This window comes from Cuculus canorus, chromosome 13, assembly GCF_017976375.1.
Source record: "Cuculus canorus isolate bCucCan1 chromosome 13, bCucCan1.pri, whole genome shotgun sequence".
NCBI lineage: Eukaryota > Metazoa > Chordata > Aves > Cuculiformes > Cuculidae > Cuculus > Cuculus canorus.
The window spans coordinates 20,260,915-20,287,398 of NC_071413.1; the positions used below are offsets into that span (position 1 = coordinate 20,260,915).

Below are 26,484 nucleotides of genomic sequence, written 5' to 3' on the forward strand. Positions count from 1 at the left end.
GGGTGAGGGGCTTTTGTTCTGCTGATTCTGCTGCAAAGGTGGGAAACTCTAGAAAATTAAAGTGGACAGCATTCTACAGTTTTTAAGGGTCTAGGCCACTATCGTTCCTGGATGCACAAGGATGGGAGAAGCCAAATTTGTGCTATGAATGAGAGGTGTTAACCATAGAATCCCTAGGTTGGAAAGACCTTTGAGATCATCAAGTCCAACCATACCTCCCTACCACTAAATAATATCCCTAAGCGCTTCATCTACCCATCCCTTAACTAGACCTGAAAACTTCCATTAAGGAACTCCTGAAAGCTGCAAGGCACACCAGCTTGGAAAGCTTCTATTTAATCCTCTTCTTTTGGTATAGTACATCACCAGAGTTGGCTCTGACGCTCAGAGACACCAGTAACACCCATGTGCCTTTATTCTTCCCTCTCCATGACTTCACACATGCAAACTTTTACAAGACATTCAATCAAAGTACATGCTCTGCCTTTTTATCCTGTATTTTGTGGTGAAGCAAGACACTGCACAAGTGACCAAGTACTATTTAACAGGGAAACAGTGCCATACTGTAGTTTCAATTTGTATAAACAAAACTATGACGCTTAACCCGGTGGCTGTTTTTGTCATTTGCTTTCTGAAATCCAAGAGCGATATTTAGATTATGTACAGTGCCTCCAATTTTCCCTTCAATCAGCACTTTCCTTGCAAAGTTTCCCTTGTTTCTACGTGAAGCTGTTGATCGGTAGTTTATAAACATTACTCATCACCCTTCTAAACCAAGCACCCCTGTACAAACGCTTATAATTTTACTCTATAATTGTATTATTAAACATGGTATGAGTATTCTGAACCACAACTGAAAATGGAAACATGGTTTCTCAAGGAAAAAAAAAATCCTAGGTAGAAAGAACTGAATTAACTGTATGAGAATTGATTCTCATTGGTTTTACTTTTTATTTAGCCTTACATAGGTACAGAAGCCCTTATTCAAGCACTGGATTCTGTTACTCCGAGGCTGACACAGGCATTGCCTTCACCCAGTAAAATGGTCCATGAGCAGTGGTTTCAGAAACATGTTAGTGACCCATCGGGCTGGATCCACACTACAGAGAGACGTTTGTGTGCCCACCACCCAGCACGGGACTAAGCTGCCAGGACCCCTCAGGTCCCACATCACACACGGCAGCCCCCAAAGATCTCTACCATTCATAGGTACGTAATCCTGTACACGTGCTCCAATCCCAGGTGTCTGAGCACTTGCTGGAAATCATTTCTTTTTCCAGGATCTCAAGCAAAGTAAATTAAAAAAACCACAGAGTTAACACATGCAACTTTTAAAAACCTCAGTCAGCTCTCCAAAGAGTCAGGGACAAGCTACGACTCTGAAGAAATGGAAGAAGAGGCCTCAAAAATCAAGATTTTTATGATTTTATTCTATTTTTTCAGTTGGAATACGAGCTCTGTTAGATGCAGTAACTCTGCCGTAAAAGACATGTTCCTGAATAAATACTTCTACAATCTCCATTTCATTTTGTTTTCTTGAAGGTCAGCTGCCTGATTCCCTCTCAGTTCAGAAAGAACCAAGTTCTTTCTCCGCTGCTCCTCGCTGCTTTCCCTGCATGTTTTCCCAATAAGCCATGTCGCACAGACAGCACCTGCAGTTATCATCACAAAGCAACAGACCTTAGAGCAAAAACTACCAAACATTGTACTATTTCTCATATTTAAAACTTGTGTTTGTATTACAGTTGGATGGGATGATCTTAGAGGTCTTTTCCTACCTTAATAATTCTGTAAATCTATGACTCTATGATTTCTTACATAATAAGGCATCGTTTACACCATGACGCACCAAATGACGTCTAGAAAGGGCACTAACCCAGAGGAAATCAGTTTATAGAAATGCTCATTTTTATCTTTAATAGGTATTACTATTTTGACAGTACACATAAGAGTGAAGGATGACTGACTTAATTTTTCATCCAACAGCTAAGCAAGCAAAAGAAAACCAAGACTTTTTTCAAAACAGAAGAGGGAATATTTAATTTGTGAAGGCCTTTGAACTGCAGTTTTGCGATTGCACTCTTTGGAGCCATAAGAGAGTTTGTCAGTCTGGCACCACATCAGATTTTCTGCCAACTCCTTCAGGTGTTGCTTGCTGGCACGCAAGGTTTCATCACTGCAACAACTGAAAAGCCTTAACTCTGCAAAGATGACAAAATAAGTTTTCAGTCAGCACAAAATAGAACCACTGGTCTGTGTCTAAGAAAGACACCTGTCTCCGCTGAGGTTTCCTCCGTGTCGCAGCACTTCCATGGGACCGAGTCCAGGCTAACAAGCCCAGCAAAACTCCAATTAAAGTTTCTGCTGTGCTCAGTTCTGTGCCTCATCTTCGAGGCTGCTCTAGGCTGAAAGACTCTGCATTCAGAACCACACACACACACACACAAAAGACACACTGCTGGAGTGCCAGTCGACGGTTAAAATTAAAAAAAAAATCAATGGTGACAATCTACTGGAAGATTTTTTTTCCCTACACACAGGCAGAAATAGTTCTTTCTATTGGCTGATTATGCAAGGATTTACATCTGTAACGACTTGAATCTCTCTCATCATACAAACTCTCATCCAAGCGACATTATCAAATTCCTGTACTTCCAGTTATTTGCAGTCACTTCTCCCCGTCCCTAAGTCACCTCTGTTCTCAGCCCCGGAAAAAAGGTACTGCAGCGTTACAGCAGATCCACTCCGCGGTGACAGTGAGCATCAAAGCCTGGCAAACCTCATTGCGAATTCACCACAACACCAACATCGCTACAAACATTGCTTTTAACTTTCCTCCCCTGTCCCTTCTTCTGGAGCGCCATGTCACACACACAGTGCAGCTACAAGATCTTCAGCTCTCCCTGGAAATCACGTGAGATTCAAATAAGGAAATAATTTTAAAAAGAAGGATGATTTAGCCAAACATGAAATTACAGCAAACATTCATTTATTAGGTAAGTCTGCAAACAGCCGTTTCAAAGCATCAGCTCCTCCGTTAAGCAGGAGGCTCTGCTGTGTGCTCATTCCCCTATGCCACCGAGTCTCCCTGCAGAACAGGCTCCCTTTCAGCTGCGAAGCATAAAGGAAATGGAAATTTCCACTGACGGGTTCCCCGGCTTTTGCATTTGTGCATAATATCAGTAGTACTGCACAACACAGACAAGCAACTGTTCTTTCATCTTAGGGTGACAGACCTGCCTCTTCCCAATACATCCAAGCACGGTTCTTTCCTGACCTCACCATCTCCACAGTTCTTTCATGTTTACCTCAGGAAAACATGGAAATGGCTGGCGAGTCTCTAATTAGGGTCAAAACAAAGCTCTTTTCCACAAATGGCTAAAAAGATATATTTAAAAACATTAGAAAATGTGTATATGCTGATCCACATTTTCATTCCAGACGGAACAGCAGACATCAGATGGTATCCATAACGCATTAGAAAGAGTCTAATAAAGAACTAAAGGAGCAACCCCAAGCGTTACCTTCTTACCTGTAGAATCAAATGGTTTCTACAAAGTTTGTGCAAGTACAGTGTTTAGAGACAGACTTCTTCCTAAATGTAAGACTATTAAATTACCCTTCATTAAGAACTGTACAAAACAGCCTTCTTTACTCCAATGCAGGTTGATGAGCCAGTTTCAAATTTAAATTAAATTAAATTGAGCTGGTTTCCATTAATCTATAAATTAAAGTGCAATCAAGGGTATTTCAAGCACTGTCAACAGCCTCTTCTTCTCACACAGCTTCTGAAAGCAAAGTTTGAGACTTTTCACAAGGGAAATGCCCATTATAAACTCATACTATTTTTTTTTTAAGCATGTATATTAATGAATTTAACAATAAGCAGAAGTTACCTCCTCCTAAAGCATTTAGGAACGTAAATGTCTGTTGTTCAGAAAGCAACTCCTGTGTTAACCATGTCATATAGAGAGGCTGCAAATTTATCCAAATAATCATTGGAACACAGGAAAGTACTAAATATTGGAAGAGGCAAATGATGTATGAATATACATCTAAACATTCAGCCACAATTCTACATTCTTAAATTCCTGCTAACTTTGCCAACTTAATCTCCCATAGATGGTTTACGAACAGCCTTCCATCTCCCGCTCTGTATGTGCGACAGTGACCACAGCCATCAAATAGCGAAAATTTCCCTAAAAACTGAAATACATTACTTTTTAACAAACAAACCAACCCACCCAATCAAACAAAAACCCACACTACAGCTGGTTGGATTTTTAAGACTTTTTGTCTCTAAAGATCTCTAACAGGGTGCTGTGTAAAGACAAGTAACGCTGCATTCAAAGCGTCAATTCTCGTCCCTCAAACACCATGAGAAGCCAGAGCAGCAGAAAGGACCTCCCAGTTCCACACCAGTATCAGCTGCATTACTGGGGCAGAGAGCTGCATTTAAGCTTCTGTACTTATGTTTGTCCAACGTATTGTCGTTGTGTTCTGGCAGGCAAAGTGTGCCACAGGGCCAACCGCGGAACAACAGGGACAGAAACGTGGAACCAAGTGCATACAAAGTCCTTACACCGACTCCTCCAGAGATACAGCTTTGGCTCAGTCATGGAGACCACACATACCGCTCTGTGGTCTCTTCATAAAAAGTCCTGGTCAAACTTTGAAACTCAAGCTCGATCCAGTACGCGCTGTGAAACCACTCACAGCACACCAGCAAAACCATCGTGGACTCTACATAGCACTGATGCGCTGCCACGCTTGCAATCCTGCTGTTGTACATCCTGCCAGCAGGTACACAGCTCTGTGGTTGGTGTACAAATGGTCTTTGCTGTTATCAGCTCTCAGGATATCGTGATTCTCATTCAACAACCAAGCCAGCAACAGAAACAGGGACCACCCTCTCTCCGCAGCTGCTGCTTTTCTGCTTGCCACAAAGATACGCGGTGACAATACTGGCAGAATGGAGACAAAAAGAGCCAAGGCAAGACATCCCAGTACTATTGCAGTGGTTCCACTGGTTTTATTTCACAAGTCACCTGGATCTCCTCCCGCTACAGTTACCTCCCACAGTTCTCAGTTCATCTGATCTATCTGCCAAGCACTCCTCCTAAGAGCTCCTCAACAGATCATGCATTCCCAGAGCACAAAGGATCATCTGATTCCACATTCCGGTCTCATTTTAGAAAAGTCATTTAGGCTTACAAACAGTTACTGCAAACGTGCGAATTGTAACATTAATAACTTACAATAAAAACAAATTACAAAAATCACACAGAAGCCTAAAACCCTCGGGGATCACTTTCCAACAGTGCTTACAAGAGTACTGTTATAAAATAAAACAGAACAACGGCACATCTGTATCCATACTGCCCAAAGAAGTTGATATAAATATTGTCCTTGAAGTTGACAGATCTTTTGCTAGAGTGACTAACATGTTGATTTTATGACCTGTGTTTATGCAACCCAATCTGAAAGTTTAACTCATAATACAGCATGGAAATAGAGACTTGTACAAAAGGAATGTGCACTGCCAGCAGTTCTATTCCTAAAACTCCTCGTATTTGAGAACACATTAAGCATTGTTGGTCAATGTTTAATAGTTATGTGTGTAAGCAATTCAAAACACCCAGTTTTCACAGAAAGCGCAATATATTTTATACTCCTACCCGATGATTGTATTAATCTCTGTAAGAAATTACATGCAGCATGGCTGTCCCAATATAGAAAAACCAGCTTACAAGGGAACAACAGGCTACTGTAAATACAGCATCTACATTAAACATCTACAAGCTGCATTATCCACTTCATCTACAAACAGCAAATGCTGGCATTAGCAGGAAGCTTTTCCTTCCCAAGAGAATCTACCAGAAGACAATTTTAGTTCTATTTAGTGGAGTTTAATCTTCCCACATTTCAAAGCTCTTTCAGCTTTTAGTATTCAAAAAAATATAAATAAAATGTATATTTTACCCAGCAGCAAGGACTCTCATGCACAACCTTAAACAATAGTAGAAAGCAAAGTTCAAAGACCAAACTTAAAACCAGCTTTGCAGCTATTTTTAACAGAGTGAGGATTCGAATGAACTTACAGTAAGATTCCAGTTGATCTGCGGTATTCTTGTGTGAAGATTTAGACTGAACATAAGCAACAGAACTCCGGTAACCACCAACGCGCTACAGCTCACAAACTCAAAGAAATAAAGGCCTTCGCACGGGGAGCATTCCATGATGGTCTCTATGCAGATGAACGCAATCAGTGCCAAAACCTAGGAAGAAAAACAAGTGGAAAAAATATAAATAGATTTCCACATTTTGAAGGCAGCCACAAGTATTCCTGACATTTCCACTGGGAACACGATCAGTTTACACTCAAGAATGTGTGATTTTAGCCTATAACAAGACACCATCTAAAGAGCAAAAACAAAAGCAAATTAATGCAAGACCTACTGGATATCTCCTATTCAACAAAGTATACTTTAGCAAAATTACGAGAAGCCTAACATCAAAATGACCGAGACCCTTAAAAAGGCAGGAAACCCCTTCAGGCCATTGCTTTAATATGCACCTCAAACAATTTATTTCATTTTTCACTTATGATATGCTATTCCAAAACTTGAAGATGGAATGCATTTGTCTGTTGGGCCAACCTCAAGCTCAATAACACCATATTAATATACTCTGATTGTGAAAGACATTTCAATAAAGTTGCTATTTAAAATTCACTACCAACTCCAGGATCTAAATCACTTCAAAAGATTCAGGATCTCTCCCAGCCCCCCAAAAATGCCTGCCTTGTTCATGTTTTTAATCCTCAATATGTTATAGTCCATATAGCTCTTTATCAGGGATTGCAGGGGTAAGGCAAAGGGGGAGCAGTTTTGAGCTGAAAGAGGGGAGATTGAGATGAGATCTTAGGAAGAAATTCTTCACGATGAGGGTGGGGAGGCCCTGGCCCAGGTTGCCCAGAGCAGTGGTGGCTGCCCCATCCCTGGAGGGGTTCAAGGCCAGGTTGGATGGGGCTGGAGCCCCTGATCCAGTGGGAGGTGTCCCTGCCCGTGGCAGTGGATTGGAAACTGATGGGTTTAAGGTCCCTTGTGTCCAAACCATCCTATGATATAAAAACATATTTTATTGTTCCATTACAAGACAATAAAACGAGCAGCTAATAGAAAAAGGGAAAACTCATGCTGTTGCAAACATGTACAACTGGGATAATGGTTAGTGGCACTAAATCCAGGAGATATTTTGGCAGAGTTAACACAAATGCAGAGCGCTGCAAGATGAGAGTTTAACTTACTATATAGGATAAAACAGTAAAAATAACTATACTTTAAAATCTGCCCAACGGACAAAACTGAAATATGGAAAACTCATACACTACGATTGACTCCTCCTGAGACACCATTAGATGCTACTGATGACCTGCCTCTGGGTAATTCAACTTACATATGTACACCAATGTTTCAAACTGATTTCTCTTTAAATATAAACGGTAAAAGAAAAGCAGTTATAATGACAGTTCTGTTGTTTGGTTTGGGTTTTTCTTTGCCTGTTTTCAAGACAACCGCCCCCCCGCCCACTTACATTTTTCAGAAAGAATTCACTTTTGCACTCTGCTGCAAAATCCTAATGAGAGCACAGTAAGTCACTTCGATTTGAGGATGAAGAACTCTAGGAGATAGCCTCCTCACAGCTAAATATCCCATAGTTTGAAGGATTTTGCACAAACAAAACACAAGTTTGAAAGACTGACAGTAGCCACAATACAAATCCATCTCCTCCTTTGCCAATCTCAATAATGTTTTACAGATACACTTTCTTCCAGCGCTTTTTATGCTTCATCCATTAATTTGTCTTTGCCTTCTAAAACCAAACCCACAAAAGGAAGGAAAAGGATTCTGAGAGAAGTTACCATTTTTGCCTCTAATTACAAGGAGAAGATCCTACGTGCTTCAGTTGCCTCATACTTCAGAATACAAGTGCTAATTTAAGTTTAAAAATGCATTAAACCAAAGTAAAACAGCATTAACCAAACAACTCGCACTTGGACATAAGGTCTGTCACAGTTCACTTACATGTCTTTAAGAGAACACAAGCCATAGTAATTTTTGCCAGCTAACTTGCATCAAACAAAGTCTGAATGGGTACTCGGTGACTCAACACTTCACTTCAGATTTTATCTTTGACATTGAAATGCTTTGGGAAAAAAAAAAAAAAAAAACCGAAAGAATTTGCAGTGAAATGGAACATTCAGAGAACCAGAATCAAAGTCAAATCATGATTTCAGCAATCACACACGAAATCACCATCCAGAACACAGCTTCATTTTACAGCAGTAGCTGTAATGTCCCCCCTTTCTGTGAGCACAACCCTCACAGCTGAAGATGATACCGAACACCATGTAGGGAAAAAAAAAAGGAGTAAAGCTCAAAAAATAATCTTAGCTCAAACAATATTAGGCTCATTTTCTAAAAATACGAAGAGCTCTGAATTGTGCCACCAACATTAGTCTGAAGGAGCCAAAAGCTCTGGCACCCGAATCGCTGTGCTGGGTGACTGTGACTCGGCATACGGAGTCTCTGTTGTTACACGGACTCTTCCCCACACCAGACAGCACAGCTTCTTCAAGGCTGATGTACACATCTCAACAGTTAAAGCTCAAGAACGATAAGAGATTTCCCTGCATACAGAAGTAGAAATCAATTATGTACTGAAGAGGCACTGGGAGCAATGAACTCTAATCAGCACGTTACTGCTATACTCCCACGTTCAAAATTAACGAACTTCAGAGCAATTCTACCTTAAGGCAGAATTAGACTTAGACTAGACATTCGGAAGAATTTCTTCGCTATGAGAGCGGTGAGACCCTGGCCCAGGTTGCCCAGAGCAGTGGTGGCTGCCCCATCCCTGGAGGGGTTCAAGGCCAGGTTGGATGGGCCTTGGGCAGACTGATCCAGTGGGAGGTGTCCCTGCCCGTGGCAGGGGATTGGAACTGGATGGGCTTTAAGGTCCTTTCCAACCCTAACTCTTCCATGATTCTAAGGTTTCATTTTATCCCTTAAACAGAGAGAAAGCCTGACCTGCTTTAGTTCACGATGGAGATTCCGGCCTCAAAGCAGAGGATGCGTTTTGGAAACATGTAGAATAATGGACTGTTAACAGTATTCTCATCACAGAATGGATCGGGACCCTCGAACACTTGTTGGTTGAAAGGACAGGGAAAGGAGAACATGCCCATTCATACAATTTATTTGCAACAATTTCAAACTCCAAGTAAGATCCCAACTAAATCTGTTACTGGTTTTCTTGCCATAAAAATATACTTCCCCATTCTCAAAGATCTGGCCAGCCTGCAGGTGACCCCCTCCTGTTAACTGTCCATTATCTGCCTCACAAGGAGTGCTCTAACAAACAATGAAATCCCAATTAATCACTGTACCAGAAAAAGCCATCCTCCCACAGAAACTTCCCTTTGCATAAACACAAAAAAAAAAAAATCTCAGCTTGAATACAAAATATTTTCTCTTTGAAACATCAGAGTAATCTTGTCCTCCTACACATTTAGAAACTTGCCAGCAGCATCCTTCCAATTAACTACAAATAATGCGAGTCTTCTATAAAAAACATACCAGGGTTGCTTTCACTGGCCACACCACTTTAATCTAATCTATTATTTAATAACCTATTAAATAATAAATAAATTAAATATTAATGTATTTAATTAAATATTTAATTAAATATTAATAAATATTAATAATAAATAAATTAAATTAAATAATAATCTATTATTTAATCTAATAAAAATCTAATTTTGTTTCTAATAAGAAAAGTTAACTACTTCAAACGCAAAATAAAAGTGAGGTACAGTGTAGAATCAAACCTGTGGCTTACTCTGACAGCAACACTACCTAAAGGTGCTGTGTAAATGCCACCTGAGCCAAGGCAGCTCACCAAAGGCCATGGGGCATCCAGTGGCCAAGTTCATTTACAAAAGAACGTGATAACATTGTAAGAAAACCACTTCATTTTCTCTGCATTTTAAATTTATAAAGTAAATTATTTATGAGACAGGCTATATAAATTAGGTAGTGAATTAATACAACTTTGCCACCCAGAATAGCACTCAATTGAGGACACAGCCGTAACGCAGATTGATGTGATCACAAGTGTAGCCCCAGAGCATCCGTCCCACTGCAGACGGACCCCAAAGTCAGCTCTGGTCTCAGCTACCCCAGTTTATTTTCCAAGGAACTTCAGTACAGATTCACTGCTAACCATTTTCTCCGGTTCTCTCGCAGAGCTCTGCAGCTGTACTGAAAACATCTCCATTGCCTGTCTACCACCCATCACTGCCCACCTAGTCAGCTCATCTACACGCAGCTCACCAAGGCTCACACATCCAAACGGTCCCTTCTCCAGAGCTTCCTACACTCTTCTCTCTGCCACAACACACATCCAAGATAAAATCAGTGCCTTGCCTTGCTGCGTTGGCTATACACACTCTCTTGGAAGGAGGGAGGAAGGACAAAGCCCCTCCAGGCCTGCCGGGATGCCTCTGTGCTCCATCCAGACACCATTTGGGAGCTCAGAGACTCGCACTGCCCAGGCCAGTGAGGAACAAAGCTGCAGCAGAGAAAACCCTCACTCCCAGCTCTAAAGCTTTGCTCTTGCTTTGTCACACAAGTCACCAACGCTACCTTGGAAAACCAGGAGGCAGATTCTACCCAGGCCCACGCCTGCAGCTGCAGGACTTGCTGTCAAAAACCTAAACCTCAGCAACACAGTGGAGCACAGGTCTCAGCCAGCAAAGTGTACGCTGCCACTTGTCCCACACAGGAGGTGACCCCCACTTTGGAGTCTCACCTCTTCTCAGTTTAGGGTGACAAATTTCAACATGTTTTTCCACAAGCAGAAGTTTCAAGCTTGGTTTACTGAGGAAAAAAGAGAAGCTGGAAGTGGTAAAGATCTCCCCTTTCATGAATGGACACACTCTCCCACAAAAGACACAGCTACAGTATTCTCAGGCAGAGTTGTAGAGAGAAAATGGACGAAACAAACCTTTTCTTCTGTTTTTCTCTGCATTGAGTACTTTGTGAAATTTTCTATTCCACCCTAACTCCTTCAACACCCTAAAATTTCTATAACTATTGATGACTATCTTTCTCTTTTTAACAGCTGCTTTTGGTTTCCCTTCCAGTTCCACTCTTCCTGAAGTAAGCACAGTGGATATTGCATTGGTACGCAACTGTATCACAGCGGAAACATCTGCTTATTCACTTCAGGACATGGTTCAGCAGGCACGGTGGTGTTGGGCTGACGGTTGGACTGTACAAGCTTAGAGATGTTTTCCAACCTCAACGATTCTATGGTTATTCCACTGGATGCTCAGGTCCACGCAGAGGCATCCTAGGCTACCTGCAAGACCACATTTTTCTTGAACAAAGGAGATGCAAGACTCTGGTCCACAAAGGATACACAGGAATGAGCTTCAGAGTTAGGTGAGAAAAGACCTGGTTCTGGGAGCCCCACACGTGCAGCCCCGTGTGCACAACACAGCTCTAACCCTGTGATGGGGCAAACCTCCCCCGCCCTTCATCTCCCATCTACCACCACCACATCATGAGAAGGCAGAAGAAAAAATGCTCCAAGTAGAGCATTAAGTATGAAATGTATTTCCCAGGAATGATTTTTTGTGCGTTTACTCTTGAATTAACTGGCAAGCTGTTATTGTTCAGATCACTGAGTTAACTCCTGCACAACTGGAGGCTCCTGTGCTCCACGAAGCAGCACTGAAGCCCACAGAAAGGCTCCATTCAGAAAGAAGCAGCCCCTCGCTGGAAAGAGATGCAGCGACCACAATTTAGGGCCATTTAATTCCTGAAAGTGAGCCTCTACACTGGGATCCGATGTCATTTGTTTTAGCCACATTAGCCTCCTATTATTATTGTATTCATCTCAACTTTCCTGTAAATTCCCCTGGAGAAGGGTCTGTAATGAAGAAATCATCTGCCCGCAGGCTATGTAAATGGCTTATATTTACATCACCTTCTTGGCAACACAGGTACCTCAGACATACAACACCGGTTCCCCAAAATGGAGAAAATGTGCTACAGCAGGCACCAACGCTGAAAGAGAGCTTTTAGGAGGCTGCTAAGGGTGTATTTTTCCTGTCAGAACACGCGTTTTATTTTTGAAGAAAATAATCAAACAACTTTGCACTAAAAATAAAAAAAGACAGTCCTGCAATGAAAACAAAGTAAAAAAAAAAAAAAAGTTTTCCTGTCTATCTAAAACGTTACCACAGAAAGCCTTATTGTGTGGTTAGATGACATAATTATGCATGATTTCCCCAAAACCACAAAATGGTCAGCATTTTTTCTGCCTGAAAAATACCCACAGAATTTTAGTAAGAATGTCACACTACCGAGACATTTTTTTATATCCAGACTGTTTAAATTAATGGCACAGCACAATACACATGCACGAAATAGAGAAGGGATAAATTGCTTTTACACCACTTAAAGTATCTGAAGACATTAAACTTTCTTGAATTAAAATCTAGATTTATTGTTCTCATTTACTTGGCCCAGCAGCCCCAACTTAATGTATGAAACCAAGTAGATCTCATTCCTTTCGAAGCACATGCATTTCCCACATCTAAAATAGCTGGCACAGAGATGAACATTTGGGATCATATGGCCTAAACACAGCCTTGCTTCTCCAGCAGGAAACCATCCTTTACTCTAAGCAGAAGAATGACTGATTTCCCGCCTGTTCCTACTCCGCATCCTCAAGAGTAAAAGAAATGAGTTATTAACTCGAGTAACTGGACTGCGAGGAGCCTTAAATCACAAATGAGTATTGATTACAAGATAGAAAATTTAGGAAAACTGTGCTTACCAGAGAGGGGAGCTTAAGTGATTCAGCACCCTGGATAAACTAAATTGTGCTCTAAAGGCACAAAACACAACACTGAACAAACCTAGAGAAACACTGATTCGGTTTTGGTGGCGACAACAGAAAGAACAGCAGAATATTTCAGTTTCAGGTGTTCGTTGCACCTCCAGGGTTTTACCTAAGGCTACGATTCTTATGTTTTCATTATTTATTAGTTCACTTTTGGATAGAACACGGCAAGGCTTCAGAATGTTGTGGAATCTTTATTAAACCAGCTCATCTTCTGCCACTTCGAGTAGTTTTCTAGAGTCCTTCAAATATTCTGCTCACTTCCCTTTCTCAACTTACGCAAAAGACCAATTCTAAACACAGAACACAGTTCTGAGCCCAGAACCATTTTGATGGCGCATTCTGAAAAAGAGTCACATTTAAGAATGAGAATAATCAACACGCAACGTTAACAACAGAATGATGGCTGTTTTGAAGTACTAAATACACCAAAACTAACACTTATTCTAAAACAATTAATTATCTGGACTGAATTAAGGATAACAGAAGAGATTCTCAACTGCCTACAATAGAAATGCAGCAATTTTGTGAGTGGAATTAACCATGGAATGAGTCCAGAAGGAACACAAAGCTGCAGACACGAAGCAGTGATTATTTCCTGCTCACTGTGCATTAGCACAGTGGTTGGCTCATTGCCGGGACACACCTATACAGCAAACATTCATACCTGTGAGACAAATGCAAACCCAACTCCGGTTCAAATACCATTAAACAGAGTATTTTACAGTATGGAAATATTTTATGTTTGAGGTTTTTTCAAAGAAATAAAACCAGACATAGATGTTCCTGTTACTGCTAAACAATTTCAGATTTTCTTTCACATTACATTTATATTGTTGTCAAAGGAAACCCATTTCCGCATTCAAAGCGATAACTGACCATGCAGACAGTTGTGAATTCCCAGCTTATTCCAGACCCATTGCGTGGTGCTCCGCACACGGTGGCCTCAGGCTGCAGCATCACTCAGTGGTGGCCACTACCTCCTCCCTTTTGGGAAGGATATCCAGGCAGACCCCACACCAGTGCCTTCGGGCATTAGCAGTGCATCCCACTGGCACTGGGAGAGCCACCTTGCCATCCCACTTCCATCAGCATCCTGCCCACTGTTAATTCTGGCACCCCTGAAATGTCACTTATTCTCATTTCACATGACTTTGCAGACCTGATGCAAGTTTGTCCTATTGACTCACATCCAACCCAAACACAGCCATTTTCCTAACAAAATAAAACAGAGAAAACACACACACACAAATCACTCCGATTTAGGTATGTTTTATCCAACCACACAGCTGACCAAAAGAACAGAACCTGAAGCCAAGGCACACTGCAAGGAGTTCCTTGTTTTAGGTACACGATATTTCCTCACAGCAACCTGAACGAGACTCAAATCTACCTTCCAGATCAGATAGAAAAGGAATGTAACACCACTGCTCCCATAAACAAAAGCCCATCAATAGTTTTGTAGCAACCCCATAGAATCATCAAGGTCAGAAAAGACCTCTAAGCTCCTCCAGTCCAACCACCAGCCCAACAACACCGTGACTGCTGAACCGTGCCCGGAAGTGCCACATCTACATGTTTTTTGAACCTCTCCAGGGATGGAGACTCTACCACTGCCCTGAGCAGCCTGTTCCAATGCTTCACCAATCATTTGGTAAAGACATTTTTTTCTAATATCCAGTCTGAACCTCACCTGGCCCAACTCGAGGCCATTTCCTCTCATCCTATCACTTGCTACCTGGGAGAAAAAAATATGGGCAGATGCTGGTAACTTTTCCCATCCTATAGGACCATGCATGTGAAGATCACACACAGAGCCACACTTCAAACAAGGGCAAATAAAATATGCAAAACACAACCAGTTTCTCTCACGAACTTCTTTCCACAGGAACCTGTGCCTCCAGTCCCCAAAAACTACAATCTATGTGTATTATAATTCAAAATATTTTCATAAGCAACAAGTCCTGCAAGAAAGTAATTAACAATATTCCAACATACTGAGTTATACATTTCTAACATTCTCACTTATATGCTGTATTAGTCACTTCATTTCCATACCACCTCGCAAAAGGAAAGGCTTACTCCACACGGATAGAACACTGAATTGTGCCAATGGCTTAAGCAAGTGGACATGTAACAGTATATTTCATAAAAAGCAGGGAGAAGGGTTGTCCCCTTTTCCCCGTACCCTGATATTTGAGGCTTGTGGTGCAAGACACGGCAGTTCCCCAGAGGCTGCTGCAACTCGCAAAGCTCTCAACGACCCCCCCAGCAAGACCAGCGTCTTTACCAGGGAAGCAGAGCGGGCACACCGCAATGTAAATGCAGCTCTTGCAGACAACCAGTGCAATCCGTCCACAACAGACGTCAGAACAGCACTCTGGAGGGATGGTAGAAACCAGCATGAAACTGTGCGCGTAACAGAGAAGGGAAATTCTTAGAACTACTCAACTAAGCTTTTTCAAGTCTGATTTTATCGCAATTTGACTAGCAACTGTACATCATGTTCTTAGACAAGCTAGGTAAAAATAGGTCAGAAAAGCATCGTGCATTTCTTCAGTGCTGCACTAGAAATCATTTTGTATACACTGAGCGTTATGCACCTTCCCCAGCCAATGCAGCTGCACCCAGTGGAGCAGGAGGGTGGAAGAATAAATTATTTTGCCATTAATCCTATTTGCTGCTAGTCCTGCTCATGCAGGCTTTACTACCACAGTCCCAAGAAGTAAAAAGTGACTACAGAAAAGAAAATGGAGGGAAAAAACCTAGTTATATAGCTGAGTTCAATAAAGTTTAGTAACTCGCACTTTCAGTCACTACGGCAGTGGAAGAAACAACAGCTTCTTAATCACTGGTGATTCTTGTTTGTCTTAAAGATTAATTTAATAGCGTCACTACAAGTCTTTAGGTTTGTATCAGCATTTATTAGTTTGTTAGTAACAACTGTGCAGGGCGCTCAAGACAGCATGTCCAGGAGAAGTGCCTCTCAGTATAGCACCCAACTTCCCACCCCCACTCTCCCAGCAAGGGTACAGTGTCCTCTCCAGTGCGTTTCATAGCATTTGCTATTAAGTCAAGCTGTAAGAACTCGTTACTTATCACATCTTCACTATTTAAACAAAATGAATAAATACAGCCACCCTATTTTTATCCCCAAGCTACACACCCGCATTCCGTACAGTACATATACACACTCTCTGCTGGAACACAGCAAGTTACTGACATTGTGTTTATAAGATTTTTAAACAAAGTAAAAAAAATTGGGTATTGCTTCCTTTATGAGTATTCTCTATTCAGCTCTTAAAAAGAGAAAAATCAACATTTTTTACCTGGCTTCGTGTTCCCATTCACATTCACAGGCCAACCTGCGCTGGAAACCTGGTAATCAAAACAATATTAAAACCTAGTACTGTAAATCTGTAACAAACAGTAGAATAAATTAATTGGTTTTAAGAAGTAAAGGCGTACTCATAAAATTTGCCAGGCATTTGATCTGTGCAGCCTCCTGTTTAACTGGCCTGTTCGGCTATTTTAAAAAGTGAAAGTTCTATTTTAAAAAGTGAAAGTTCTATTTTAAGGCTATCAGAATGAGTATGTATCCTTTAAAACGTCATTTAATCCCTATTAGGGGTAAACATCAAACATCCCACAAATACTAAAACAAGAAAAGAATTTTAATGAGAAAACAACCAAGAACTTCAAGTAGTCCAAAGGAATCCATTAGCGTTTTTTGGGGTTGTTTTTGTTTAAAGGAAATAGTGCAAATTGTCCTTGCAATCCCAAGTTCCCAAGATTGCAATCTGAAGGCCTCCTTGGATGCCATGCCTTAAAAGGTAAAAAGAGTCTAGACGCACTGGTGAAAAAGAACATTAAAAAATAGATGTAGGCCAAGACATTAAAGAGCGCTGCCAGCTGTACTGAGGAAGGCAGGAAACCTTCGAGCCCGTCTCGCTGTTCAGACTGTCCAAGAAGCGCAGTACAGTAGCGTCTCACCCAAAATAGAAAGGAGCCCACGAACTTTCCTTGCGTAAATTCAATTCCACCTACTTGTGGTTTGGTAACTCGGGAACAGATCTGCCCCAGGACTGCAAGAAAACCTGGCATGCTGCAAGCAGAGGACTGCAAAATGTTGTTAACAACACAAAAGCCCTAAGACTCTGGCTACAATGCCTGCACCTTCCAGCCCCGACCCTTACTGTACCGCCACCAGGAACATAACATCCCCAAAGACTTAGAACATTCTCCTGTAATTCTAGGAGAGCACTCTTTCAAAATTGGTTTAAACATGTTACTAAGTGATAACATCATAGAAAATTCAAAGATTCCGATGTTTAACAAAGGGTTTCATCTATATCAGATAAAGCTCTAACCATCACACGCAACAATTAGTTCCTGTTAGAAGAGTATATGATCAAACTCCTAATTAATTTACTTACAGCTTTCAAGTAGCAGTATCAGCTCCTAGCGTGAAAAAAACTTCATAAGGCAGAAGTTGCTGAAGTTTTTAAAGATTTGCAGAACTTCAATATTTCATAATATTCCCAACTGTGCCTGTGGCTTTCCTGCATGAAGATTTCCATTTAAAATGTACAGAAGTACAGAAAGTCACTAATATGGAAATGCTTGTACTTGATTCCTACAGTATTTCCGCAGAGAACTGCCAGGACTGTGAGGAGCAGCGCTGCGACACTGGGTGATTTATAGCATTTGAAGATCACAGTGTTTAGCTCAAGTGAAAGCTACAGCAGAAGCATCCCTGTATGCAACTCCAGACGCAAGCCCAGGACATTCCCACACACCGGGCCCACAGCTGCTGGGCTTCCAAGCTATGTCGTAACAAGGGGAACTGCCACAAGCATGCTCAGCTCACTCGCAAGGTGAGCACTTTGTGACTCCCCGTACAAGATAAACAAGATGGCAAGGAGTCCCTTGAACAGGACAGGAGTCAAGCCTCAACCCCTGAATACAAGTTGCATTGTAAAAAAGTTTAACTGCAGACAATGCTGAGTATGCTTGTTTGGGTAAAAATGCACCATCCTTCCACAAGCAAAGGCATGAAATACCAGAGCCTTAATTACAATGAATTAAATATAATAGTCAGAAATGTGATCCTCAGAATTACAAGTCCCAGTTTACATTGCACACAGTGAGATTAAAACACTGGCACCCTGCTTGCATGAAGCCCCACTTCAGGCATGATGCTGCTCTACTAATACATTGCAGCATACCTACAGATTTCATCCTGGACATCCAGTACGTAAAAAAACACTTGAGAACTCTCTCTATAAAGGCTGCATTACTTTACTCATCCTGTCGCGTACTGCATGGGCTTCTCAGTCTGGGCGAGTGCTACACCACAGAATCACAGAATGGTTTGGGTCGGAAGGGACCTCAAAGCCCATCCAGTTCCACTCCCTATCACGGGCAGAGACACCTCCCATTGGATCAGGGGCTCCAGCCCCATCCAACCTGGCCTGGAACCCCTCCAGGGATGGGGCAGCCACCGCTGCTCTGGGCAACCTGGGCCAGGGCCTCCCCACCCTCACAGCAAAACATTTCTTCCTAAGATCTCATCTCAATCTCCCCTCTTTCAACTTAAAACACTAGCTGAAGACTCCTTTGCCCACAGTAAGTAATATTTTTATCCCTACCTTCCCTCTACTCATGGCTGTATGTTTTTATATCTATTCTACATCAGCTTGGTGTTATCCAGCTTTTGCTTCTCTCCTCCCAAATTCTGTAGAGTTGGCAGTACAAGTAACAGAGAGACCTACACATTAGTTCCACATTTTGGAAGGAAACGACTACATAAATCAGCTGTGAATCAGATGACTGGCTTGTTTAAAAAAATCACAATGTGTTTTTTTTTTTTTTAATCCAGCTCTAACTTAGAAGTAGTGACCACCACCCACTATGGAGTAACAGCAGCTGGCTCCCTATTAAGATGTCCGTTCATTGTACAACGTGGCTTCTCTGTACACAGAATTTCAGTACAAAACTGTTTGTTGAGGACTTGAAGCAAGGCAGATATTTCCAAAATGCAATTTTGAGCACAGGCTGAAGACTACAAAAATACGGTGCCAACTGATTTGAAAAAACAATGCATTAACTTGCATCAGAAGTAACAGATTCCTCCTTACTGGTTATGTTAAAAGAAAAGCACAGCCTCTTACAATGTTAGTCCTTCTCCTTGTCTTACCTCAAGATGATAATTAAATCACTAGGAAGGCTCATCAACAAGAGAGATTACCAGAAAGATCACAGGAACAGAAGGCAGCTTTCCAAATAACACTGCCATTCGACCTGCAGTCCTTACTGCATTAACTACCATCACTATAGCACCTCTCTTACTATCACACTGGCTCCTAATAGAGGAAAAACAGAGTGTACTTATTACAGAGATGATAGAAATGTCTTCTGAAAGCAGACTTTAAAACTCTCAACCTGCTCAGAGAGACATTTATCGCAGGGGTTTGGAGTTCACTGACAGCAGGACCCCAGCCCATGGCCAGATGGCAATTAAGGGACACTGTGACAGAGACGAATGCCCATTTGCCTTTCTGTGGGAAGACAGCCACAGTCTTTGCTTTAGCACCACACAGAAACAAGAAAAAAACAAAGCTAAACAGAGTTATCTTCTCAGTCTACCCTCTCAGTCAGTATAAAAATATCACCACACAGCAATGCAGATCTACAATCTTTGAAGATAAATCTTCTCAAAGGGAAATCAAGAGTTTAGGAGACACCGAAGAGACCCGGTTTGCCCAAAGAGGATTTCTAGGCATATTTGCGTATGACAAATTGGATCCTTTTAATACCATATAGTAACAGTCTTCTCCAAAGACCAAATGTCAACAACCATCAGTATCCACTCTCGAACTTAAACTCTTCTAAACAAGCAGCTACAAACACCACCGAGATTCAAAGCTCAACATACAACACACATGGGCAGGAGGATTTCTTACATATTGTTTGGAAATAAGAGAATAAAAAATGGAAGACAGAATTAATTACGGAATGGCTCTAAATGATCAATGCAATCCTAGGACGTAACAGGAGAGGTGTCCCCAGCAGAGGCTTGGCAAGTGACGTACCATTGTGCACACTGGTAAGGCACACTTGAAACACTTGAAAGGTCACCTCCTGCGCCACACGTGCCTGCTAAGGAGTGATCGCTGCATTCGGACAGAGGTGCGAAGAGGGCCTGGACGGTCCCGAGAGCAGAGAGCCCTCCTGCCAGCAGAGCCCAAACCAATTCTGTCTTGCTTTGGGCAGCAAGGTGAAGGCTGGCTCAGGGCAGACTGCTGTTTGAGCGCACAGAGGAGCCGGGAACAGTTATGGGAAGGCCAGCAGTAACACAAGAACAAATGGCTATAAATTTGCTAGGACTAAGTTCACAACAGAACTGAGGAAGGTTTCTACACCTCTGAAGTGCAGAAAACATGAACAAAAGCTAACTGTGAGGCAATACTTTCACTTATGGAAAAAAACGTGAGGTACAGGGCTGCCAGTGACACCAAAGCTGCCTAAGAAGGCTCAGGTGTCTCCTGCAATGCTCTGCTGCTCAACAAGATCACTAAATACTTATGTCAGGACTGAATAGCTGACTGCCCCAGAACGACCTCACCATGCAGAGAATGTCATTTACTGACCTCTACCAGGTACAGTCTGATTTTCTGCAGCTTAGTTAACGCCTCTTTTACCTAAAGGCAAACTTTACAATAACTCAGGTGAAAGAAATCTCAATTTATTCATAGCAGTGATTGGCCAACTGGTAACTTCTATGATTGGCAGAATGACAGCTGCCTGTAAAGCACCCGGCTCCCTGCTCTGACAACCCATAAATAAAGCAGAAAAGGGATCATCCTGCAGGGATACAGGATACACGGATGCAGGAGGATTGCAGAGAGACGTAGGCAGCAAGGTGTGGGGAAGAGTTAAATACGCCATGAGTTATGATGCACTGGACAGGCTTCCTCTCCAGAAGCAACCAGAATGAGATGCTGAGCTGAAGAAGAAGGCAGTGATAATTAAATAGGAGATACTGAACACCTCATAATGCTTTTCAACCAGATTCTAATAGTTACCAATTAGCTTATTCTAAGTGTTATTACTCTAACTCCTTAATATAATTAACAATGAGAATTCTGAGAACTCTTATTACCCATGCAGGCGCGTATTACAGGCTTGCTGAATTTTGTGTTCTTCATTGCAGTAGATCCTGATAGCACAGAAATTTTCCTGGCCTTAACCAATTTCTGGATCTTGAAATGTATAATGACGGTAAGCCGCAAAATAACTTTTTCCAACATTCAGCTACTCCCCACCAATGAAGATGGAACTTCTTATTCTGAAAATTGTGAACATATGAACTGCTATTCCCACCAGGTTTCATTTAGCTCCAAATCTTGCCTCCACTGACGGGCAATAGCATATGCTATAGAGAACAAGACGAGAGCAAGCACGCAGTGATACTTCCCAGTGCACTCATCAGGAGCTTGTAGCTCTGAGACCTCCCAAGCAGAAGAATTATCTTCTTTAAAAGGAGTCTCTGATGGATTTTTGCTGCATTTGGAACAGACACATGAAGAAAATAAAGTCTGGGGCTGTCCAAGCCACAGAGGCCGTCACCACAAATGCCATCCTCTTTCAAACCAGCACACGGTAAGGGTTTTCTGACACTCGCCACTTCTGTGATCTTACTGCTCCAGTGACACGAGAACTGGCCAAGCACAAGTATTCACATCTACTGCCCCAACTCTTAAAGGTGATATATGTTACTTAAACTCAAGCACCACTGAAAACCTTGTAGGATTCCAGTGAGAACCAACGAGGCTTCCAACAGGATCCTGCCTGGTTTCCTCATAACTCACCTGGGGGCTTGATGAACAGCCCTCATGGAGCTACCATTCCCAAAGAAACCCCAGAGCAGACAACCAGCAGTCATGATTTACCATGAGAAGTCCAGTGGGAAATGTATGTCTACGACCAACTTTAATGACAGTAAGATCCTTGACAGTGTAGAATGAGACCAAACGAGGAAAAATAATAATGTGAGGGAGGGGAAAAAGCAGGCAACCTCATCTAGAATGAAACAGTTCCCAGACGAGATGGTACCTGCTAACCAGCCCATCTCTTGGACGACAGCAATGGGCCCCTCCCGATTCCTCACAGAGGAAACACCTCTCTTCAGCAAGCACAGTCAGAAACCAAGAGGAGACTCCCTGGGAAATTCAAGGGAAGAGGGAAGAAGTACTGAAACAAAACAAATCATTTAAGGAGGTCCCTAGGAAAGTTTTCCAGTGTTTGATTACTGTACAATAATCTCCCTGGGAAGTATTAAAGCCCCCAAAAGCGTGAGAAACATTAAACCATGCCAGAGAGTAATGAAAACGAACTCTAAAGAGCTCTTCTTCTCTGGTCTCCAAGGACAGCTATCTAATCCGTCACATCTGCCACATGGCAAGGTGCTGCTCCATCTCAACACTGGAAAGTCAGCTGAGACCGTTTCCACCTAATTTCAGCTTCCCCAAAGAAAAAGCATTTCTTTGGTTACTACACAAGTATACTGGCTTCTCCTTGACTTCCATTTCAAGTTCAAACCCTCGTTTAAAAAAATCCAAAAAGGCACAAAAGCAAACACAAGAGCTCTGTGCTACTTGAGGTCTCCCCCTCCCCATTAATTTCTCTTCACACTGTTTGCTTCCCACCTGCCTGGCGACACCCGATCAGGGATCTCAGCCACCCCAGGAGCCCTGAAAACTCCCTTCCTGATACAGCCCAACACTCAACACCTTCCTTCCAGCTGCAGCTCCAAGAGGCTTACGGCCCCAACCCCAGTTGCAGCAGATGTTTCCTCACAGATCCAAATAAACACACATGCTACTATTGCAACAGAACAGTAAGACATAAGCAAAAGAACTCCTTTCCAAAAAGCTCTCCTACCTAGCAATAAAGCTTTCAAAAAGAGGAAAATCAGTTCAATACTAAGCTGTTCCACATGGGTCCTTTTTATTACTTCCTCGCTGTTCTTCATACTGAATATCACTGACCACTGGCAGGCAGACAGATGTAGTACATAAATGTTCGACTTAGCCTCATAGATTAATAAGAAGCCCTAAATCGTAAAATACAGTTCTCTTAGTTTGCACACCCTATTTAAAATTAACAAAAACCATAGTGCTTTCCAGCCTTTACTGGGAGCCAAGGGGAAGAAAGCCTAAGTAAGACTCCGGAATAAGCTGCACAGCGCTATACATAATCGTTATCATAACCCATATGTTGGTGTCCCTTTAAAGGACATCTACTCCTGAAATGTTAATAAATACGAGTTAAAACTACTCTCCCCTCTAGCAGCACTTGAATTACTCCACGTGCCTAAAACGTCATACTCTTTTCCATCTCATAACAACTCCTGCAACAAGATTTTGAATCAATAAGGACAAATCTACAGGAAAATAACAGCCCTACAGTTGCCTGTTTTCAGTTGCTTCCCCCCACAATTCCCTGCTCCTTCTGCTTTTGGCAGTCAAAAACCAGCGTTTGAAAGAAGAGCTGTTTCAGCCCCATGCCCAGCAGCCACCCTTCACGTACAGCGCTACGGATTAATTTGCGGGAAGTCCTTCAACTGAAGATTAGAGAAAACAGCAATGTTTGTCTTGAGCTGATACTCTTGTCTGCCAACCACGTCTGTATTTTAAGACAAATCCTGATGCTAAACAAAACACATGCTTCATAATCTTTCCTGTAGCATTCTCTTTTCTAGAATATATTTAGGGACCTTTTGTCATAACCAAGACTTTTCTTTATTTTTTTTTTAAGTTTTCTTGTGTGCAACAAGGAGGTTCCTCCTCATATTTTAGAGGTGGAGTTCTATACTATGGAATTCCGACACAGTACTTCTGTAAAGATATTACTAAACATTAGAATTCAAATAATAGTACTTGGCTAATGAGAAAATTAAGCGCACTGTGTTCTCTTTCCTTCCTCATCCAAAGCTGCTCGGTCTCTGATCACTTAGCAAAATCCAGCTCTACCAGTCATACCATGAACTAGACAGAGCTTCTTTTGAGGACAACTGTGCAGAAACCAAACCTGTCAAGATGGCTCACAGGCTTCCACTCTGTACCGGCTAATTTGATTCCGTGTTATCTTCTGACCCACTGGATTCATACACTCTGTAGGAGCCACGCACTATAAGCTTGGATCACTCATATTAAAAAGGCACAAAACATTACTCAGGTCCCCCAAAGATACCGACTTGCGCATATGTGTCTGCGCAACAATATGCTGCAAGCTGCAACGTCTTTGCTCAACAGACAAGAAAATTCTCCTGCCTGTAACTCCACGAGACACATAATCTATGTAACATTGGGACTCGTTCCAAGCAAATCAGAGTTTAACAACAAAGGATTCACCTACTCGTGATCAGTAACCATTCATTTCAATTACAAGCTTTTAACATGACTCGCCACAATTATTAGTGTTCTACAGCAAGGATCAGCAGTAGGAACAGAAACAAAAATCCTGAGGGCAGATTATTTCAGCGCGTTAGGCAACACCACCCCAGGATTTCCACCACGCAGACAGTTTCTAACAGTTCAGAGGCAGGTGGGTCTTGCACTGCGATGACAGATTCTCTCACTGCAGCCCTGAGAACACACCATGCAAACACAGCGACTCCTCAGCATCAGCCTGCTTGGATAAGGCACTCGTTGGTACCACTTACAGACCACAAATTTAGTTCTGCTCTGAAATGAGAAGAAAACAAATCACGCTTCCAAATCCTGGATTCTACTGGATATCCATCAAAAATGATCACGGATTCATCACTACACGGTTGAATCCAGGATACTCTGAAACCTCCCGTCAACTGTTCCACAGCTGATTTCTCTCAGCTGAACCCAGCATACGTCACATGGATTTAACATGAAACCTACATGGACGAGCCTTATCTTCTACTAACAGTGGTGGTTTTTTCATATATGTAACTTCAGCATCTAAAACCACTACTGATGCTGAAGTTATACATATAAAACATGAACATATTTCTGCCATCACAGTCTTCAAAGAACTCACCCACTTTAAGGGAAAACAATTTGAAGTTCCCTATAAGAAATTAATGAAAAAAACACTTCAAGCTTACCACCATTTTCATAAAACACCTATTTTAAATCATCCCGAAACACAGATAGGCCGATTTGAACACTATTAATATCAAAGTGCCTTCAGAACTGGATCAGACAGAAACAAACACAGCAGCAGCAACAGACACATGGAACCGTTTGGGTTGGAAGGGCCCTCAAAGCCCACCCCGTTCCACCGCTGCCCGGGCAGGGACACCCCCCACCCCGGACCAGGGGCTCCAGCCCCATCCAGCCTGCGGGGCCCTGCCCCCCGCCCTCCTCTCCCGGTGGGAACGGGGCTCGGGTCCAGCTGTGCCCCCCCATCCACTGGGCTCGGGTCCAGTTCCACCCCCCCCATTCCCCGCGGGTCTCCGGGACCCCCCGCCTCCCCGGTGGCCCACCTGCCCCCGCCATCTCTCCCCCACACCCCGCGGGGCTCGGGTCCGGGTCCCCCCCACCCTCTGCCTCCCCCCCATCCCCGGTGGGTCCGCGTGCGGGTCCCTTCCTCCTCCCGGTGGCTCGGGTCCCGGTGTCCCCCTCCTCCCGGTGGGCTCGGAGCCGGTTCCACACACCTCCTCATCCCCACAGGGTTCGGCGAAAAGGTCCAGGTGCGCCCCCTCCCCCCCTTCCTCCTCCCGGTGGATCCAGGTCTCCCCCATCCTCCTCCTCCCGGCGGGTCCGGACGGGGATCCAGCCCGCCCCGGCCGGTGTCCCGGGTCCGCCCCCCGCACTCACCACCTCCGCCACTTTGGCGGCGCCGAGGACGCCCCGCAGGTACCCGCGGTCGCAGCGCAGCCCGGCGAGCCCGCGGCGCTGCGTGACGGGCTCGGTGGTGGGCTGGTAGGGGCTGCTGGCGCCCGAGATCATGGAGGCGCTGGACGCCTCGCCGTCGAAGCCCTCCAGGTCGTCGGCGCTCCTCATGGCGCCGGCGGGGTCAGCGCGGCGCCAGGGCCATGGCTGCGGGGCGCGGGGACCGGCCCCGGCCCCGGCGGCTCCGCGCGCTCCGCTCCGCCCCGCGCCCGCCGGAAAGGGCGGGACCGGCCGAGCCCCGACCCGCGGAGCCGCCCGGACCCGCCACACGCCCCGCACACCGGGACAGCCGCCCCCGTCGTAGAATCGCGGAATGGTCTGGGTGGGAAGGGACCTCGGAGCCCATCCAGTGCCACCCCTGCCATGGGCAGGGACACCTCCCATTGGATCAGGGGCTCCAGCCCCATCCAACCTGGCCTGGAACCCCTCCAGGGATGGGGCAGCCACCACTGCTCTGGGCAACCTGGGCCAGGGCCTCCCCGCCCCCTCAGGGAAACATTTCTTCCTAAGATCTCATCTCAATCTCCCCTCTTTCAGCAGAAAACCATTCCCCTTCATCCTATCCCTGATC

At 43.4% G+C, this 26,484-nt stretch overlaps 1 protein-coding gene across 1 annotated transcript in view; it reads right to left on the reverse strand.

Moving 5' to 3' along the window:
* The window catches only part of CMTM4 (CKLF like MARVEL transmembrane domain containing 4), a 38,204-nt gene extending 12,064 nt beyond the window's left edge, over window positions 1-26,140 (reverse strand). Inside the window, exons 1-2 of the mRNA XM_054078702.1 lie at window positions 25,839-26,140; window positions 6,102-6,278 (exon numbers count right to left, since the gene is read on the reverse strand). Of these exons, the coding sequence (XP_053934677.1) occupies window positions 6,102-6,278; window positions 25,839-26,024 (363 nt within the window). The 5' untranslated portion in view covers window positions 26,025-26,140. The remainder of the gene's footprint in view (window positions 1-6,101; window positions 6,279-25,838) is intronic.
* Window positions 26,141-26,484: the final 344 nt, after the last annotated feature.